Source organism: Abramis brama (genome assembly GCF_963993115.1).
Source record: "Abramis brama genome assembly, chromosome: 15".
In the NCBI taxonomy this organism is placed as follows: domain Eukaryota; kingdom Metazoa; phylum Chordata; class Actinopteri; order Cypriniformes; family Leuciscidae; genus Abramis; species Abramis brama.
The window spans coordinates 3,575,230-3,591,532 of record NC_139977.1 but is presented as its reverse complement, the minus strand read 5'-3'; the positions used below and the strand labels follow the sequence as shown (position 1 = coordinate 3,591,532).

Below are 16,303 nucleotides of genomic sequence, written 5' to 3'. Positions count from 1 at the left end.
GGTAAAAAATGGAAATGATTCAGACTTCTCATCACTATGGCAAGAGTTTGGGGCGGGACTATCTGTTTGGCTGACCAATGAAAGGAGGAGGGTGTGTTTGGGGAAACTGGTTTGATAACAGTCATCATATATCAAATATATGTCGCTAATGGAGAAAAAATTATACTGAAAATATTGGTGAACAGACAATTCCTTTTCTGAAGAGATCCATTCCAAATCAGACAGGCCTGAAAAATCTGAGCAAAGTCTTCAGGATTTTGTTCTGTGCGTAAGATCCTTACTAAAAGTATATGTGCGCCCAAAAGCCAAAAATGGCGTAAGGCAAAAAATATTCAGACTTATAAAACCGTGCGTACGCCAGAACCTGTGCAAAATTCCCTTTATAAGTCAGCGGAAGATTGTGCACACATGCGAAATAACCATATGTGGAGCTTACAGCGCCTCGTTTTACTATGCATATCCTCATCTGCATATCATTTGCATATGCATATTCATCCACGCGATACCATGTTTAACGGTACAAGACATTAGGAAAATATGAGATACTGATGTGCGTCACATTACATTGTTAAAAATCATTTAGTAGCCTATCCTTGCCTTGTTTTTGAATAAATAAATCAAATAGTATAAAGTACATTTCAGAGAGAGTTTTTCTCAATCTTTTCCACTGGCCAAATAGTATTTTTAATTGCTTTATATTTTTTATGGAAACAGAGAGGCCTTATTGTGCATTATTGATAACTATTTGCGTGGAAATATTTCTCATGGTGGCGCTATAACATGAAAAAAACATAAAACTGGCTATAACCACCTGACCATTAGTCCGATTGACTTGAAAATTGGTATGCAGTGTCTTGGTCCAAGGTGTCATGTATGTCTATGAGGACATTAGTGTATCTCAAAAAACATGGCCGCCATCGACCAATGAATTTGAGCACCTAATAGACTAGGTTAACGGAGGCCGATCGGAACGAAACTCGGTGGGCATGTTCGACTCATGGCCCTAGAGGTCTGTAAGAGTTACACTCATCCACACAATATGCATATCATTTGATAGATCTCCTCATCCTGAACATCTTTGCCTCAAGAACCACTGCTGTCAGTCAAAGCGTTCATTAAATATTCGCAAATATGTTAAAAACCTACTTTTGCGAACTAGTCCTAGGTTTTTTGCTCGATCGGAACCAAACCAGTCTAGGACAATTCTCTGGACTATCTAGATCAATAATTATCAAAAAAAAAGTTGAACTTTTGCATTTGGATGGCTATAATAGGGTGATTTATAAAATGGGCGTGGCAAAATACACTAAAAAGCCTATAAATCCTAAATGAAAACTCAGAACTTCACAAAAATTGGTGGGCATATGTGACATAACATATTAAATAATCGTGCAAAATTTTATGGAGATCGGCCCATAGGTGGCGCTATAACTGTAAAAAAGCTTTGAAAACCATATATTTCCTATGGTAAATTGCCTGTATTGGCTGTAAATTGACTTTTCCATCTATTATTTCAGTGGTTAAATGCTTGCTAAATAAATTTTAATGTCCTAAATGCTTATGTGCTTAAAGGCCATAAATGCTTGAACCCCGATAAATGCTGCTTGCAGCTTTGATTATTTTATGTATTTAAACTGTTATCGTGAACTTGCACTGTATTTATGATTAGGACTCATAATGAAGATTTAAAGTGGTTTTCCTTCATCTACTGTCAGTGATTTCTCAGATCATCATCGGTGTCGCTAAATTTTCCAGTCAAGTTTGTTTTTATAAATCACAACTTATGCGTTCGCCTCTTTCAGGGCCTGTTTTGTGCGTACGCAACGGTTACAAATGAAGCCCCAGATCCGGTCCACATCTGGGACACGTGAACTCCACATGTACAAGATGTGGGCCGGATCTGGGCCGACACGATGTTGCTGTCTGGGCTGTGGATTATATTCATAACAATATTCTGGCTCCGTTGCAATTTGCATACTGACCTATCTCTCTATTTCTGTCTTAGTTGAAAACATCAAAGTTGCAGGATCACTCGCTTGAGGATGTACAAGCTCCGAGCTTCTCATCTTTTCCTTGAACTTCATTGGCTTTAGTGTCATCACATTCACATCAGCATTTATTCCTCATTGCTCAGAACACTTCTTTATGGATAAACTATGATCAAGCCACTTTGTGCTGTGTGGTATTAATTTTTTCAGTAGTTTGGGTATGTTTACAAAATTAGCCACCATGTTTCGACCATAAGTGTGCTTGGACAAATGAGATATTCGGGACAAGGATGGAGCAAGCACGACATTCCAAAAGAGATCCTGTTTCCTGCGTTTTATAAAAAGGACACGGGTATCTAGATATGCTCTTTTTAATCGGTAAATATTTAGACATTCGTTTTTCAATCTCTCTCTCCTATGCCTGTATTAAAACTTGATTGCAACAATCCCATGTATTATTTTAATTTATTGTTAAACAAAAACTTTTAGATATTTGAAATACCTTTAGAATTCCACGTGTAACTGCTAGGTAAGAATATTGTAATGAGTTTTTCATCGATGAACAGCTTGTTCTCCAGAACTCTTTCTACGGTGTGTTAGTCAAGCACATTGAACAACAGTGAATTTCAGTATACGTTTAGCCCTTGAAATCAAAGCTGCATCGATGGCGCAAAAAAAAAAGAAGAAACAATCCGCACTGCAAGAACAGATGGATCAAGAGGGCCGAGCGACCCATCCAACGAACCGTTGCTGAAAGTGAAAGATGGAGCCGACGGTGGCACTGTCCCGAGCTGCAGTGCATTGTGGGTCTACAGTATCTGCATGCGAGACCTTTTTTCTTTTCCTTGATAAAGTTCTTCCAGTAGAGCTGGTGTATTTGTTCTTCCTTTTGTATTTTAGGATTCAGGGATTTTTTCTTTTAACAACAAAAGGAAGTCTCTTGAAGTCATAAAAGCTCGATGTCTAGGCTTAACGTCTATTCAAATTCAATGGGAGAATGTTGTTAGAGAGAGAGAGAGAGACAGAGAGAGAGAGAGAGAGAGAGCTTTCAATAATCGGTGTTGTTAACAGTGAGGGAAGTGCTTATCTACTGATGTTGTTTTTAAAAACACTTGACAACAGAAGGCGTTAATCACTCACAAATGTGCTTCATATTTATTAACAAGTACAATGGAATCACAGTTATTAAAATGATTCAAGGAATGAGGTGGACATAGTGATGCTCAACGACCTATAGCGTTTTAACTTGTTGATATTGTATTCAGACTATTGGAGTATTGAATATCTGCTATTCAACTTAGTCTTTCTGTCTTATCTAAAAAATTTGTAAGGTATATTAACACATTTTGCATCTTAAATGCACAGAATAGTATATGTTTAGATTTATTAAACCATTTACGTTTTACTAGTAATACTGTATGAGCTGATTAGTCAGATTTGTCAAATATTGCTTAGTATTTATTTTGTAAAACAAGAATGTTAATGTGATGATTGTATGCATGATTTTTTTTGTTATTTGATCTAAACAAGGTTGTATAGAAACGTTTGGCCATGGCTGTATAAAAACTGCTATTCATCAGGCTGGATTTTGTGTCATAATACCATGAACAGAAAACCGACTGCAGTCTTCACAGTTCTTTAGTTAAATCTGTAACACATTTAGGCTACTTGTTGCATATCCGACAAAGATTCACTCGTAATATATGAACGATTGAATTATTGTTCAATTGTCATTACAGAGCTAAAGTTTTTCAATGATTCCCTCTTTTATTTACCTTCTCAGAAAGACACATTTAGAATTGAAAAATAAAATGCATGGAAAACAACGGTTCATTGTAAACGGCTACTGGTGGCCTCTTTGATGTTTTTGTCTTCTCTATTGTTTCAGCACAGTTTATGAAAGGCATAACAGCATCTTTTTGGCGTATATACTGTGTTTTGTTGAGGCATGCTGTTTCTATTGTCAAAAGTGGGTGGGTATGATAATTGTTTTCTGAGTAAAATGTACTTTTTGCAGTTTGGCTCTAATGCAACCGGGCTTATAAATAAAAGTGCTTTACAAAGTGTTGTAGTTGTCATTGCTTATTTGTTGTGAATTCTCTTTTGTTGGCAAGTTTTGAGGAGTGCATCTGGTAACACTTTATTTTAAGGGGATGTAGTTACACGTTATTACATGTACTTACTATAGTAATAACAGCAAATTACGCATAATTACAAGTAACTAACCCTTAACGTACATAACGTAAGTACATGTAGTTAATTAATATTACTCAGTACTTATTTGAGTAAGTACAATGTAACTACTTCATCTTAAAATAAAGTGTGCATGTTAAGTCGGTATGATACGGCCTTTAACTATATTAAGCTGTTACATTGTGTTACAGGGCATTGTTACAGTGTAATTACACAAATAAGTACTGAGTAATATTAATTAACTACATATACTTACAATAGGGTTTGGATTAGGGTTAGTTGCATGTAATTATGTATAATTTATAGTTATTACTAAAGTAACTACATGTAACAAGGACACTAAAATAAAGTGTTACCATGTAAGGTTAGGGTTAGTTACATGTAATTATGCATAATTTACTGTTATTACAATAATAATTACATGTAACATGTAACAAGGACACTAAAATAAAGTGTTACCATGTAAGGTTAGGGTTAGTTACATGTAATTATGCATAATTTACTGTTATTACAATAATAATTACATGTAACGTGTAACAAGGACACTAAAATAAAGTGTTACCATGTAAGGTTAGGGTTAGTTACATGTAATTATGCATAATTTACTGTTATTACAATAATAATTACATGTAACGTGTAACAAGGACACTAAAATAAAGTGTTACATGTAAGGTTAGGGTTAGTTACATGTAATTATGCATAATTTACTGTTATTACAATAATAATTACATATAGCGTGTAACAAGGACACTAAAATAAAGTGTTACCATGTAAGGTTAGTTCCTTGTAATTATGCATAATTTACTGTTATTACTATATTAAGTACATGTAACGTGTAACTGACGTTAAAATAAAGATGTTGTGATAGTCTTATCTTCCCTATTGTGATGCACATCCGAATGAAACTGTTTCCCAAAAATGACAAGACTTGATTGGGAACTAATAGGATCATTGTCATTTGCTAAATATTACATATTGTTTTAAATTATGTGCACGGATAAATCAACACTATTATAATAAGAATTGTCAATTTTGATTTCATAGTGATTTTAATGAAGCAATATGATGAAAAATGACAGTGGGCTATACTGTAAATGATGTAGTATGTCTAATACTCTTATGTCTAAGACTGTAACACCTGAATGAAATTTGAACAAAAAACTAAAACGTGTACAGACAACAACGTTGTCAAAACGATCCCCGAAAACGACTAAAAACGCTGTATTCTGCTGCCAGGCCAGTAGTTGGCGATGTCACTTTGTAAAGAAACACTACGCACCTATAGACTGAATACACATGACGTTTTCACAAAATGACGTTTTTGTAGTTTTTATGGAAACGGTAACGGTATCATTTTCAAAAAACTTTGAAACCCATTTTCAAAAGTTAGATTTCTCATTTTTCCGGAAACGGCATTGTCGTGTAAACAAACGGCCAAAGCGCATAAAAAGTTCAGTTTTTATTTATGCCCCTGAGGGAGCAAGTAAAATGTGTTAATGCTAAGTTAAATAGCAATTGAAGAGAAAGACTTTCAGTCATAAAACCAACTGTAAAGTGTTCATGTAGGTGTCAGGCATGATGCACACCTTTTAAATGTTTTATATTTATTAAAATAAACTGTCAATCATGTGTATATATTGCTGTTTTTCACTACTGTATATGATCATACACAAAATATACAATAATTAAAAGCTCAATAGCATTTGAAGAGAATGACTTACAGTCATAAAATATTATTGAGCTTTAAATTTATGTGAGCATCAATGTTCCCTGGTTTTCACGGTGCATTGTGGGACTTTTAGGGAGCGAACGTTTCAGCGCACTGGAGGGATTCCGTGATAGAGAATGTCCGACTCCCTAATCAGTGCCCTGACTAGTAAACTACAGAGCTGATTGAGACGCATATTGCAAAACATACACTTTGGCAAAAAAAAAGGCTAGGTTTCAACATAATTTTATTGCACATTATAACAGTACTGATCAAATCTGTTATATATAAATTTGTATGTATATATATTACAAATTCAATACCTTCTCAGTTGAGCCTGTGAAACTGAGGGCTTTATTCGGGCTGAAAGAGTTGGAAATCAACCCTATTTTAAAAGCAGACTTTTATATACAGTAGTAAGATACTTAATGCCTACATTTTTAACCAATTTTTTTTCAAAATACAAAGAAAAATTACAATGAGGTATGAAAGAAAGAAATGTTCCCCAACACCACCCTACAAAAATAGAAGTAATATTAAATTAACTAGATGGAAATGGGAAGTTTTTTTTTCTTTTTAAAGATGGATTATACAAAACTTTACATAAGTTAAGACAAATCACTGGCAACGTGTGGAATGAAACATGAGTTTTCAGAGAAGCGCGGGAGACGCTGGATCATCAGTGCAGTTGTTGACTGGTTGTGGGCTCAGGCTTCGAGCTTCAGCGATGAGACGTTTGACTCCCACCATCCACTGACTGACTTCAGAAACATGATCCACCATCAGGCCTCGGTGGATCTCATCAGCGCCATCCCAGTTTTTACTTTTCAGGGCTGAAACGAATCACATCCAAGTATGTTTTCCTCGCTTTTACCAAGCTAGACAACAGCAGTCTAAATAAATGAATAGTGTGTTTCAATAATGTCTTAAATTCTGAACTAATCCATTAGTCCAGTACAAACGAACGGCAGGACTGGGCGGTTTATACCATGCAATGGTGGAAATGTTTCAGCTAACAGAGATTTTGCTATATAACGTGCTGGAATTCGTTTGACTGCTTCATGTTATTTACATTTGAGCAACAAGAAAGATGATGGGAAGTGTGGCAAACAAGTTAAGATTAAGTCATAAGAAGTTTATATATGCATGCAATATATTATGTGTTATTATATGTGTTATAATATATTATGGTGTTAGTCTCAAAGCTAAAATGTTAATAGTTGCAAATGCAAGTGCATTTGAATGTGTCTTTTTAACTATGTACTTTTTAAAAATGTTGGGTACAATGCATCTCATTTTAAAATCTTCCCAGTCTACTGACATTTGTTATGACATACGCTTTATACATTATGATGCTCATGATAACTTTCATTAACTACAATAAGTAAATCCACTTCACCAGCCAACTATTCTTTGACAGCGATGCCATAGAAATATACAGAGCTACCGCTAACAAACTAAAACAAACTGAAGTTCAAAGACAAAATTCTATAGATGGCGGCGCTTGTTTCTCTGTACTTAAAGGGATGGTTCGGAGTAAAATTAACCTAGGGTCCTTTGCACCATATGACCTCGAGCCAAACACCCCAAGAAGCCTTTTTTCCCTTGGTTGAAATAAGGATGCATAAGGATGTAGTGTAACGACACCCAGTTCCAGGAATGCACTAATATTTTGTTGGTAGTACCAGTTTGCAACAATTATTAGTTAACACTGAGTTGTTAACACTTCGGAAAAAATAATAATTCGTCGTTACACTACATCCTTATGCATCACTTTCTGCCAGGACTTTTACGGGCTTTTCCCAAATCACTGAAGTGACGTCGACGTCTGGGTTAGCGGTAGCATGAGCCGTCAGACAAGTGTTATTTAAATAAACTCCTGATGTACTTACAAACTTTCCAATGCCTCGTTTTATGAGTACAGAACCTATTTGTTCTACTGTAGAAGTTTGGTGCCATTCTGGGCATTATTAGTGGGGTAATTTACGAGATACAGCCTTGGATCCATTAGCGCCTGCACTAAGCCATTCAGCTGATATCTCTAAATAAGCTCTAACTTTAATAATGTTCGACTAAGGGAAAAAAGGCTTCTGGGGGTGTTTGGCTCGAGGTCATGGTGCAATGAACCCTAGGTTGATTTTACTCCGAACCATCCCTTTAACATCTATGTGCTTCTCCCAAATTTAAAATCGGAAGGTTGTTTTCTTTTAAATTTACAGTAGAGGCCAAAAAAGAATTGAAATCTTCACCCTTATATTATTAAAAATGTGTTAAAGATTTTGTAATCATATTGCACAGCTGTGCTTGGAGTCGATTGTTTTATTTGTGATAATAACGCAATGAAACATGCCAAATTGTGCCGACATAATTTTTGACCAGTCTGTGATATAAAGAAATTATGAACACAAGCCAAAACACAGCCGAACCCAATAAAAATTAATAACTGATTATATGGTAGTCAATTTTGCCTTTTGGCCAAATCATTTTGTCAGATGAACACTTCAACCTAGCTTTGTTAATCCCTCATTTAAATGTATTAAATGTTTTCTCATAATTTGATGGTTTAATCGAACTTGTAGGGTAATTGAAAATCCACACATCACTTTGCCCACTACTGTACACATTTACAACCCTTGTTCTAGGATGTTTTACCACTGAACCAGTGAATAGAAGTGAACAACACTCTGACTCACCTTGGGACAATCCATGCATCCTACGTTTAACCAAAGGAGAGAGTTTTCCACTTTTCCACATGTCCTCAAAAAGCTTCAGACGCCTTTCAACATCATCACAGATCTGTTTCTGAAAAAATAAAATAAAAGACGGTCACAAGGTGACAACAGGAACATAAATGTCCACAGCTCCATCACACCTGCCTGGAAGTTTCCTGAACACCCTGATTCAACGGTTCAGGTGTGTTTAATTGGGGTCGGAGCTAAAGGTGAGGAAAAGTTTCTTGGAAAGACTCTTTCTTGAAAGATATTTGCTTTATGTTATGTGACTGGTACACTGGTTCCAAACTCTGTATTTTATAGATTGTTAAAACCCAAACAATAAATGTCCTTGTTTTGAAACTGCGCAGATCAGGGTTTGACATTCACTTTCTTGCGGCGAGTGGTTTTCCAAAGTTACAGCCACTCAGCATTTTCACTGGCCACAATTTTGACATCGATACCATGGGGAAAACTGTCCTATAGATATTTTTTTATATTATCTCATAATTTGGCAGCACGTTCACTTAAAACATGACTGACTGTGTTTACGTGAATACTCGCCAAGACCGGCATTTTGACATTATTTTGTGTGTATTTGACTGTTTAAGCGCAATAAGCAGCGAAAAATAACTCAATTTAGTGCTGAGAGGCGGCTTTATGTGCGCAAACTTTGGTTGTGAACAAAAACTGCGGAAATGAGTAAAATTCTGCACAATATATGCATTCCCACGGCGAAATTTAAGCCCTGTAACAGGAACAATATTCATCCGGAGCAAATGAAACGAGTGAGTGAATGGAGGCGGGTTTGTGTGTCACTCACTGTCGGAGAGATGAGAGAGAGAGAGAAAGAGCAGCTGGTATCATGTATCTATTCTGTGGATGATGAGTATTGGAAGCGTTTCAGATATTTCAGTATTAATATGCATTAAAAAAAAAATCTATATTTTTGACAACACTGCATTGCACTCAGTTTATCATTTCAGATGCCTTTTTAAAAGACTACAATTGAAAAATGTATATATTATATACAAAGTGTCTAGTAGGAGAGACTACGTTACACTCCACTGCTGAAGTACACGTGTTTGCCAGGTTGGCGGGTATTAATGTCAAGCCCTGGTGAAGAACCAAATATATTTCTTAGTTATTTTACTCATTTTCCCATTCTGCCAGTCACCCATTGGTTTATGCTCTGAACTTTATTTTCAACATTTCACACAATGACTTTACCTTCACAGTATGTCTACATGCATTCAACGCCCAATACAGCGGCTCTTGCACATCCTCAATGCATGGCTCTGTCTCCAGCTCTGCTGTTCTATCTGAAGGGATTCTGGGACTCATGGAAGGAGGAGTGATGCTGTCCATCGGAGGAGGATTTATTCCCCGGGGAGGCGTAATCCCCGCTACTGGTGTCGATTGCATCTCTGATCCTGAACCTACAGGGGCATAAATAATCAAGATGACGCTTTATTAGGTTAGACATTCTACTAGTTATAAGTAACTTGTCTAACTAAATGTCATTAGAGTATTAGTAGACCGGTAGGGTTCGGGTTTGCAGAATAAGGTTGACATGTAGTTGCAAAGTTACTTCTAGCCAGTAGAATGTCTGTTGAGGAGCATCAAAATAAAGTGTTACTTAATTACTATTGGGGAGCATCACGATAAAGAGTTATTAGATATTAAGCAGACAGTCTACTAATACTCTAATCACTGCTAGTTGATATGTAGTTGCAAAGTTTCTTATAGTTAGTAGAATCTCTGAAGTAGACCATTGAAATAAAGTGGTACAATAGATTATAATTCGTTTTGTGTTGTAGTGTTGTGAAGTCGCAGTTGAATTACACTTAAAAACTTGAATTACCTCATCTCATTTCTCATCCCTACACTTGTAAATTTGGTATTTAATATGTATTGTCTGTGGTAAAAGTGCTTACAGATGCGAATCGTTTTTTGAATTCATCCAGAATGTGGCCCTATAATAAACCACTTTACATTTATGCTAATTTGAGCTGTAACGGTATAAAAAAAATCCTCTTAATCCTTCAAAGGCCAAAGAGTCATACGTGTAATAAGTTCCACAAGAAAAAAATGTATGTGCCTTTAATGTACATGTACCTTGTAACTTGCTCTAGAGAACAGTTTTTGTTTCAAGAGGTGTCCATTAACACCTGTATAATCAAAACTTGTTGTGCGCCATGACACAAACATGGCCATTGTGGTTAAACCACAAAATAAGAACTGGGAAGAATTTGCAAATTAAAAATGTTTTTAAAATATTATTTTAATTATTTATTATACAAACAATGAGATGGACTGACCCTACGGATTTTAATGTAAAGTGAGATTCTTTGAGATTAATAGCACCTATAATATTATTAATCAAGAATAAACAGACAACTTTGTGATGAATTAGTTATATTTTTTAATCAAATCAAAGGCCAAGAAAAGATGACCATACATACAGTATAATAGTTTGGCGAAAAATACAATTAGTCATTTGTTGCAAACATGTAAAAGGTTTAATCAGGGATAAGCTTGACCTGTAAGTTGGGGCGCATGTACCCTCTTGTTGAGAATATTTCGCTTCGGTCCTCCTGGATCCTTCTGCAGGCCGTAGGAAAACTGTGGTGGGTCGTTCCATCCATGCTCCTGATTGCCTGAGAAGAAAGCAACATTATTTGAGCAACATTACATGATTTTCCACAACAGAGAGTGAAAACAAGACTTATTTGTGTACACTGATCCTGGTGTCTCGCAATCATGAACCCTAAGGTTATTTATTCTTCTTCTGCACTGAATAAGCAGGGATACAGACTGCACATAAAACAGTCCAAAAATATTAATTTGAGAGTTATTAAATTTTTTGCCGAGATAGCCACTTGCGACGATATTCGAAATTCGGATTCGAAATAATCCATTAAACGAGTTGTGATTTGAGGAGCTTGCACTAATATTTTTTCAGTTCCATTTGTTTGCGCGTTGTCTCAAGGCCACGCCCACAACAGGGGACAAATCATGTATATTCATGTATACTCCACCCACTGGAACAGTTTTTCACAGGAGCTGAATATTATACACATGTTCAGACTCTGCGATGTGCAGAAGTACCTCACTTTATTGAATTAATTATTTATCCCCTCACACATTTAATTATTTATATATATTAATGCAGGAATATGTTGATTTATGTATGTATTTGCACATTTATATATTTATTTATGTAGAATTTTGTGGATTTATTTTTTAATTTGCTTATTTATTATTTTTTGTAACCACCTCCTAAAGAGAACTTATACAGAACATTCTCTAACAGTTATTATTAGGATTTTTTATGTTTTGGGAACCAAAAGTTCTGTAGCTGGGTGCATACACACACACACACACACACACACTTATAAATGCATTAGGGTAGAGTAATCGGGCAAAACGACATTCATTTAGTTTAACAACATTGAAAGAAAGTGCAGTAAAAACAACACTTTTTTTCTATTTTCTGGGTGGGAATCGCATTGAACTTTACAATGTTGGGCTGGTTATCTCCCTCAGCTCGGGTTTGTTTTTAAAAAATGACCAGGCAACACTGCTGTAATTTGGGAATGTAGTTTACAGACTCGTTGTGTTTTTACTGTTTCTTTAACTGAGACATTAAACACCAGATGCCACGTCACGAGCTGTCACATGGAAACACTCTCATACAAATGTCTTTAATAGTCAATGAGTATTCAGTTGATTATAGTTCTATCGCAGTTTTCTGCATTAGATTGTTCCTGTTCTTGTTTACAACTCACAGTAAATGACACGAAAAGTTGAGAGGAATGAATGAATGAGAGTGAAGAAAGGTATTAACTTCTGCTGATTACTCACACGAATATGTGACACCGACACATCATATGTAAGCTTATAAATTATATGGTTATATATACATGTACTATTATTTATATCTTACCTGGTTTAACAAACCGATCACTCATAGCAGCCTAGAGACTCCAGCACTGTGTGAAGATTCGTGTGAGCTCAGCAACAACTCAGCCTTAACAAAGGCAAAATAAAAGTCACCGATGAAAAAAAAAACAAATTCAAAAGTTTTGGGTCAGTAAGATTTTTAATGTTTTTAAAAGAAGTATCTTCTGCTCACCAAGGCTGCATTTATTTGATAAAAAACAATTTATTGTGAAATATTATGACAATTTAAAATGACTGTTTTCTATTTTAATATATTTTAAACTGTAATTTATTCCTGTGATCAAAGCTGAATTTGCAGCATCATTACTCCAGTCTTCAGTGTCACATGATCCTTCAGAAATCATTCTAATATGATTTGATGCTCAAAAAACATTCATTATTATTATCAATGTTGAAAACATTTATGTACAATTTTTTCTTCAAAATTTTTTGATGAATAGAAAGTTCAAAAGAACAGCATTTATTTAAAATAGAATATTTTCTAACATTATAAATGTCTTACTGTAACTTTTGATCAGTTTAACTCATCCTTGATGAATAAAAGTATTGATTTATTTTATTTCTTTCCCCAAAAAATAAAAATAAAATTCTTACTGACCCCAAACTTTTGAACGGTTGTGTTTAATGTTACAAAAGCTTTAGATTTCATATAAATGCTGTTCTTTTGAACTTTCTATTCATTAAAGAATTAAAAAAATAAATTAAAAAAATTGTTGAAAAAATCCCATTAATGAGACCAGGCGATCACCGCATGGAACAGCCTTACCTCAGCTAGTGCTTCTGACGTTTGCCGCTGGCTCTGATGTCTCTAGTCTAGTGGTTAAACATGAGATATAATTCGTCTTGTGTGTATCTAACGGGCGATCTTTGGTCTCATCAGTCTATAATTTGTTCCCTGGTAAATCGTTTTGGCTAAGGGCAAAGTGAAGTTTCATAACTTTATATATTTAGGCTATTTAACTTTAACGTAGTAGCCTACTGTATGTTTGACTGAATCGTTTACTTTATTTCTTGACTTGTATAGCTTCTTATACCTTTTAGGCTACTTATACTGTTATAATGGCTATTATTGATCAATAAAACGTCTCAGTTACTAACGTAACCTTGGTTCCCTGAGATGAGGGAACGAGTATTGCGTAAGTTAGCTTACGCTATGGGAAAACTCCTTTTCTCGAGAATATTGAAGCCAAATCTTTAAAACGCAGTGCAGCTGCACAGCATACACAGATGAACGGCGAGAGTGGTCATTGGCTGTGCTGCAGCAACTGCATGAACCTATGGTGAGGCGGCTCAGACGCGCAAACCAATCAGGGTTTGCCAGAATGGGCGTGGCCTACGGCTATAAAAGCGGCCATTCTCCACCTAGGACCTCAGGTTTAATCGACTGAAGCGATCCCCTGATCAAAGTGCAAAAGCATGGCAGGTTACGCAATGTTCCCTTTCGAGGGTTCCCTTTCGAGAGGTCTCTCATATTGCGTAAGTTAACTTACGCTATGGGAACCCCCTTCAAAATGCCGTGCGTGCTTAACTTTGCTCCATACGGTAGGCCGAGGCAAGATGCCTGAGGCTGTGAAAGAGTAAAGTATGAACCCAATAAGTCAGTCAGTGACGGGCTTCATATAAGGAAAAACAAGGAATGGGTCTAATGAGGGCCAAACTCTTATAATGTATATATATATAATATATATATGAGAACTGTAGTTCGAGTTAAAACAGGACCGGATATGTATCGGGCCCAAGTTTTAGGGGGTTTGTGCTTACACATTTTATATTGAAAGTACCCTTGACTGCAAAGCGGGAACTTGCAGGTTATAAAACCTGATAAATGTGGACGGCGAGGCCCAGCCGGCCGCCGCACAGATATCTTTAATGGGTATTCCACTTGACCAAGCCCAAGACTAGGCCATGCCTCTCGTGGAATGAGCTCTGACGCCTAAGGGGCAACGAAGGCCCTTAGACTCATAAGCCAGCACTATAGCATCAACTATCAGCGCGATAATCTCTGCTTTGAGACGGCGAGCCCCTTGGTGCAGCAGCCAAAGCACACGAAAAGCTGTTCTGACTGTCTGAATGAGGCAGAACACTCTAGATAAACTCTGAGAACCCTGATGGGACAGAGTAAATTCACGTCTCTTTCGTCCTCTGGTGAGGAAAGAGCTGCTTGGGAAATGTAACCATGCCTTGGCTTAAGGACGGCTCTGGAGTCGTTAGGCCCAAACTCAAGGCAGGATGCGCTCACTGACAGCGCGTGTAAATCGCCCATTCTTTTCACTGGAGCGAGCGCCAGTAAAAGAGCGGTTTTGAGCGAGAGGTGCTTCAGGTCTGCAGACTGAAGCGGCTCAAACGGGGCACCCTTCAATGCTTCCAGGACCGTGGAGAGGTCCCAGATAGGCACAGAGGGGGGTCGCGAAGGGTTCAGCCTCCTTGCCCCTTTAAGGAAGCAGACAACGAGGTCGTTTCTTCCTAGTGATTGTCCGGCCACAAGAGCATGAGATGCTGTTATGGCTGCCACATACAGTGAGGAAAATAAGTATTTGAACACCCTGCTATTTTGCAAGTTCTCCCACTTGGAAATCATGGAGGGGTCTGAAATTGTCATCATAGGTGCATGTCCACTGTGAGAGACATAATCTAAAAAAAAAATCCAGAAATCACAATATATGATTTTTTAACTATTTATTTGTATGATACAGCTGCAAATAAGTATTTGAACACCTGTCTATCAGCTAGAATTCTGACCCTCAAAGACCTGTTAGTCTGCCTTTAAAATGTCCACCTCCACTCCATTTATTATCCTAAATTAGCCAATCGCGACTACCATCCAGCAGTAAAACGTGGGGAACAGAGCTGCAACAAGCAGAGTTCACGGGGTAGCAGACACACACTGTTTCAATTCCTTCGCTTTTTTTTTTTTAATCATTTTATTTTCAAAGGTTTTCTGCATAACAGTCACAGACAGACACAAACCAACAAGGCAGGACACAACAATACAAAACAAAACAAAAACAATAACTGCCAGTTCTTATAAAAGATACCAGCCTGTATCTATAATCCAGTCCAAGAACTGAAAAAAATGTCCACAGGTTCTGAAGAGTAAGGGTTCCATGGTTTTGGGAAGAAGTGAGGTCAAGGAAGCCCAAAGTTAAGGGCAGAGTCCCAGCACTTGAATGATGGTTTGAAATGAAAACAATTCACATAATGAAAATAGGACAATAATACATAATAATATCAAACTTCCACCTGAGACTCATCCTGTTGTCTCTTAATATAGTCAGTGAAAGGCCCCCAGATCTTGCAAAACCTGCGCTGGGTGTTTAACAAAGTGTAACGCAGCTCCTCCAGGTATAAACAGGATACCATATCATTCAACCACATCTTAAAGCAGGGAGGGGACACAGATTTCCATTCCCTTAAAATAATCCTCTTTGCTACGACCATACCAAACATGAGGGCCTGCTGTAGGTCTGCTGCTGTAGGTCTATAGAGAGAGTTAGCGAATAAGGGGTACAACCCAATATTGCAAAGAGGCCATCAGGTTTCAATGGAGTTTTATATATGACATTGTACAGGTTAAAGATTTCACCCCAAAAGGCTGTGAGCTTGGGACATGCCCAGAAAAGATGACCCAAGGTCCCATCACTGGCCTTACATTTATCACAAACGGCAGAGACAGAAGGGAAAATCCTATTCAGTTTGGTTTTTGAAAAATGCAGACGATGGATAACTTTAAACTGAAT

The 16,303-nt window shown here is 36.8% G+C and overlaps 2 protein-coding genes across 4 annotated transcripts in view; one reads left to right on the top strand and one right to left on the bottom strand.

Moving 5' to 3' along the window:
* Positions 1-4,052, top strand: part of camk2a (calcium/calmodulin-dependent protein kinase II alpha) — a 77,998-nt gene extending 73,946 nt beyond the window's left edge. For all 3 annotated transcript variants that reach the window (XM_084137636.1, XM_084137637.1, XM_084137638.1), the window contains one exon: positions 2,006-4,052. The gene's annotated coding sequence lies outside the window, so the exon portion shown is untranslated. The remainder of the gene's footprint in view (positions 1-2,005) is intronic.
* Positions 4,053-6,119: 2,067 nt separating this feature from the next.
* Positions 6,120-12,645, bottom strand: sra1 (steroid receptor RNA activator 1). Its single transcript, XM_084136523.1, has 5 exons — positions 12,550-12,645; positions 11,144-11,260; positions 9,831-10,039; positions 8,583-8,691; positions 6,120-6,722 (listed from the first exon to the last, which is right to left on the bottom strand). The coding sequence occupies exons 1-5, from the start codon at positions 12,572-12,574 to the stop codon at positions 6,541-6,543; spliced, it is 642 nt and encodes a 213-aa protein (XP_083992649.1). The 5' UTR covers positions 12,575-12,645; the 3' UTR covers positions 6,120-6,540.
* Between the last annotated feature and the right edge of the window lie 3,658 nt (positions 12,646-16,303).

Coding starts and splice junctions, on each gene's coding strand:
- sra1 (XM_084136523.1), bottom strand. CDS start 12,574: ATGAGTGATCGGTTTGTTAAACCAG. Junction 11,261..12,549: donor TGATCGGTTTGTTAAACCAG/GTAAGATATAAA, acceptor CTTTCTTCTCAG/GCAATCAGGAGCATGGATGG. Junction 6,723..8,582: donor GATGCATGGATTGTCCCAAG/GTGAGTCAGAGT, acceptor GATTCGTTTCAG/CCCTGAAAAGTAAAAACTGG.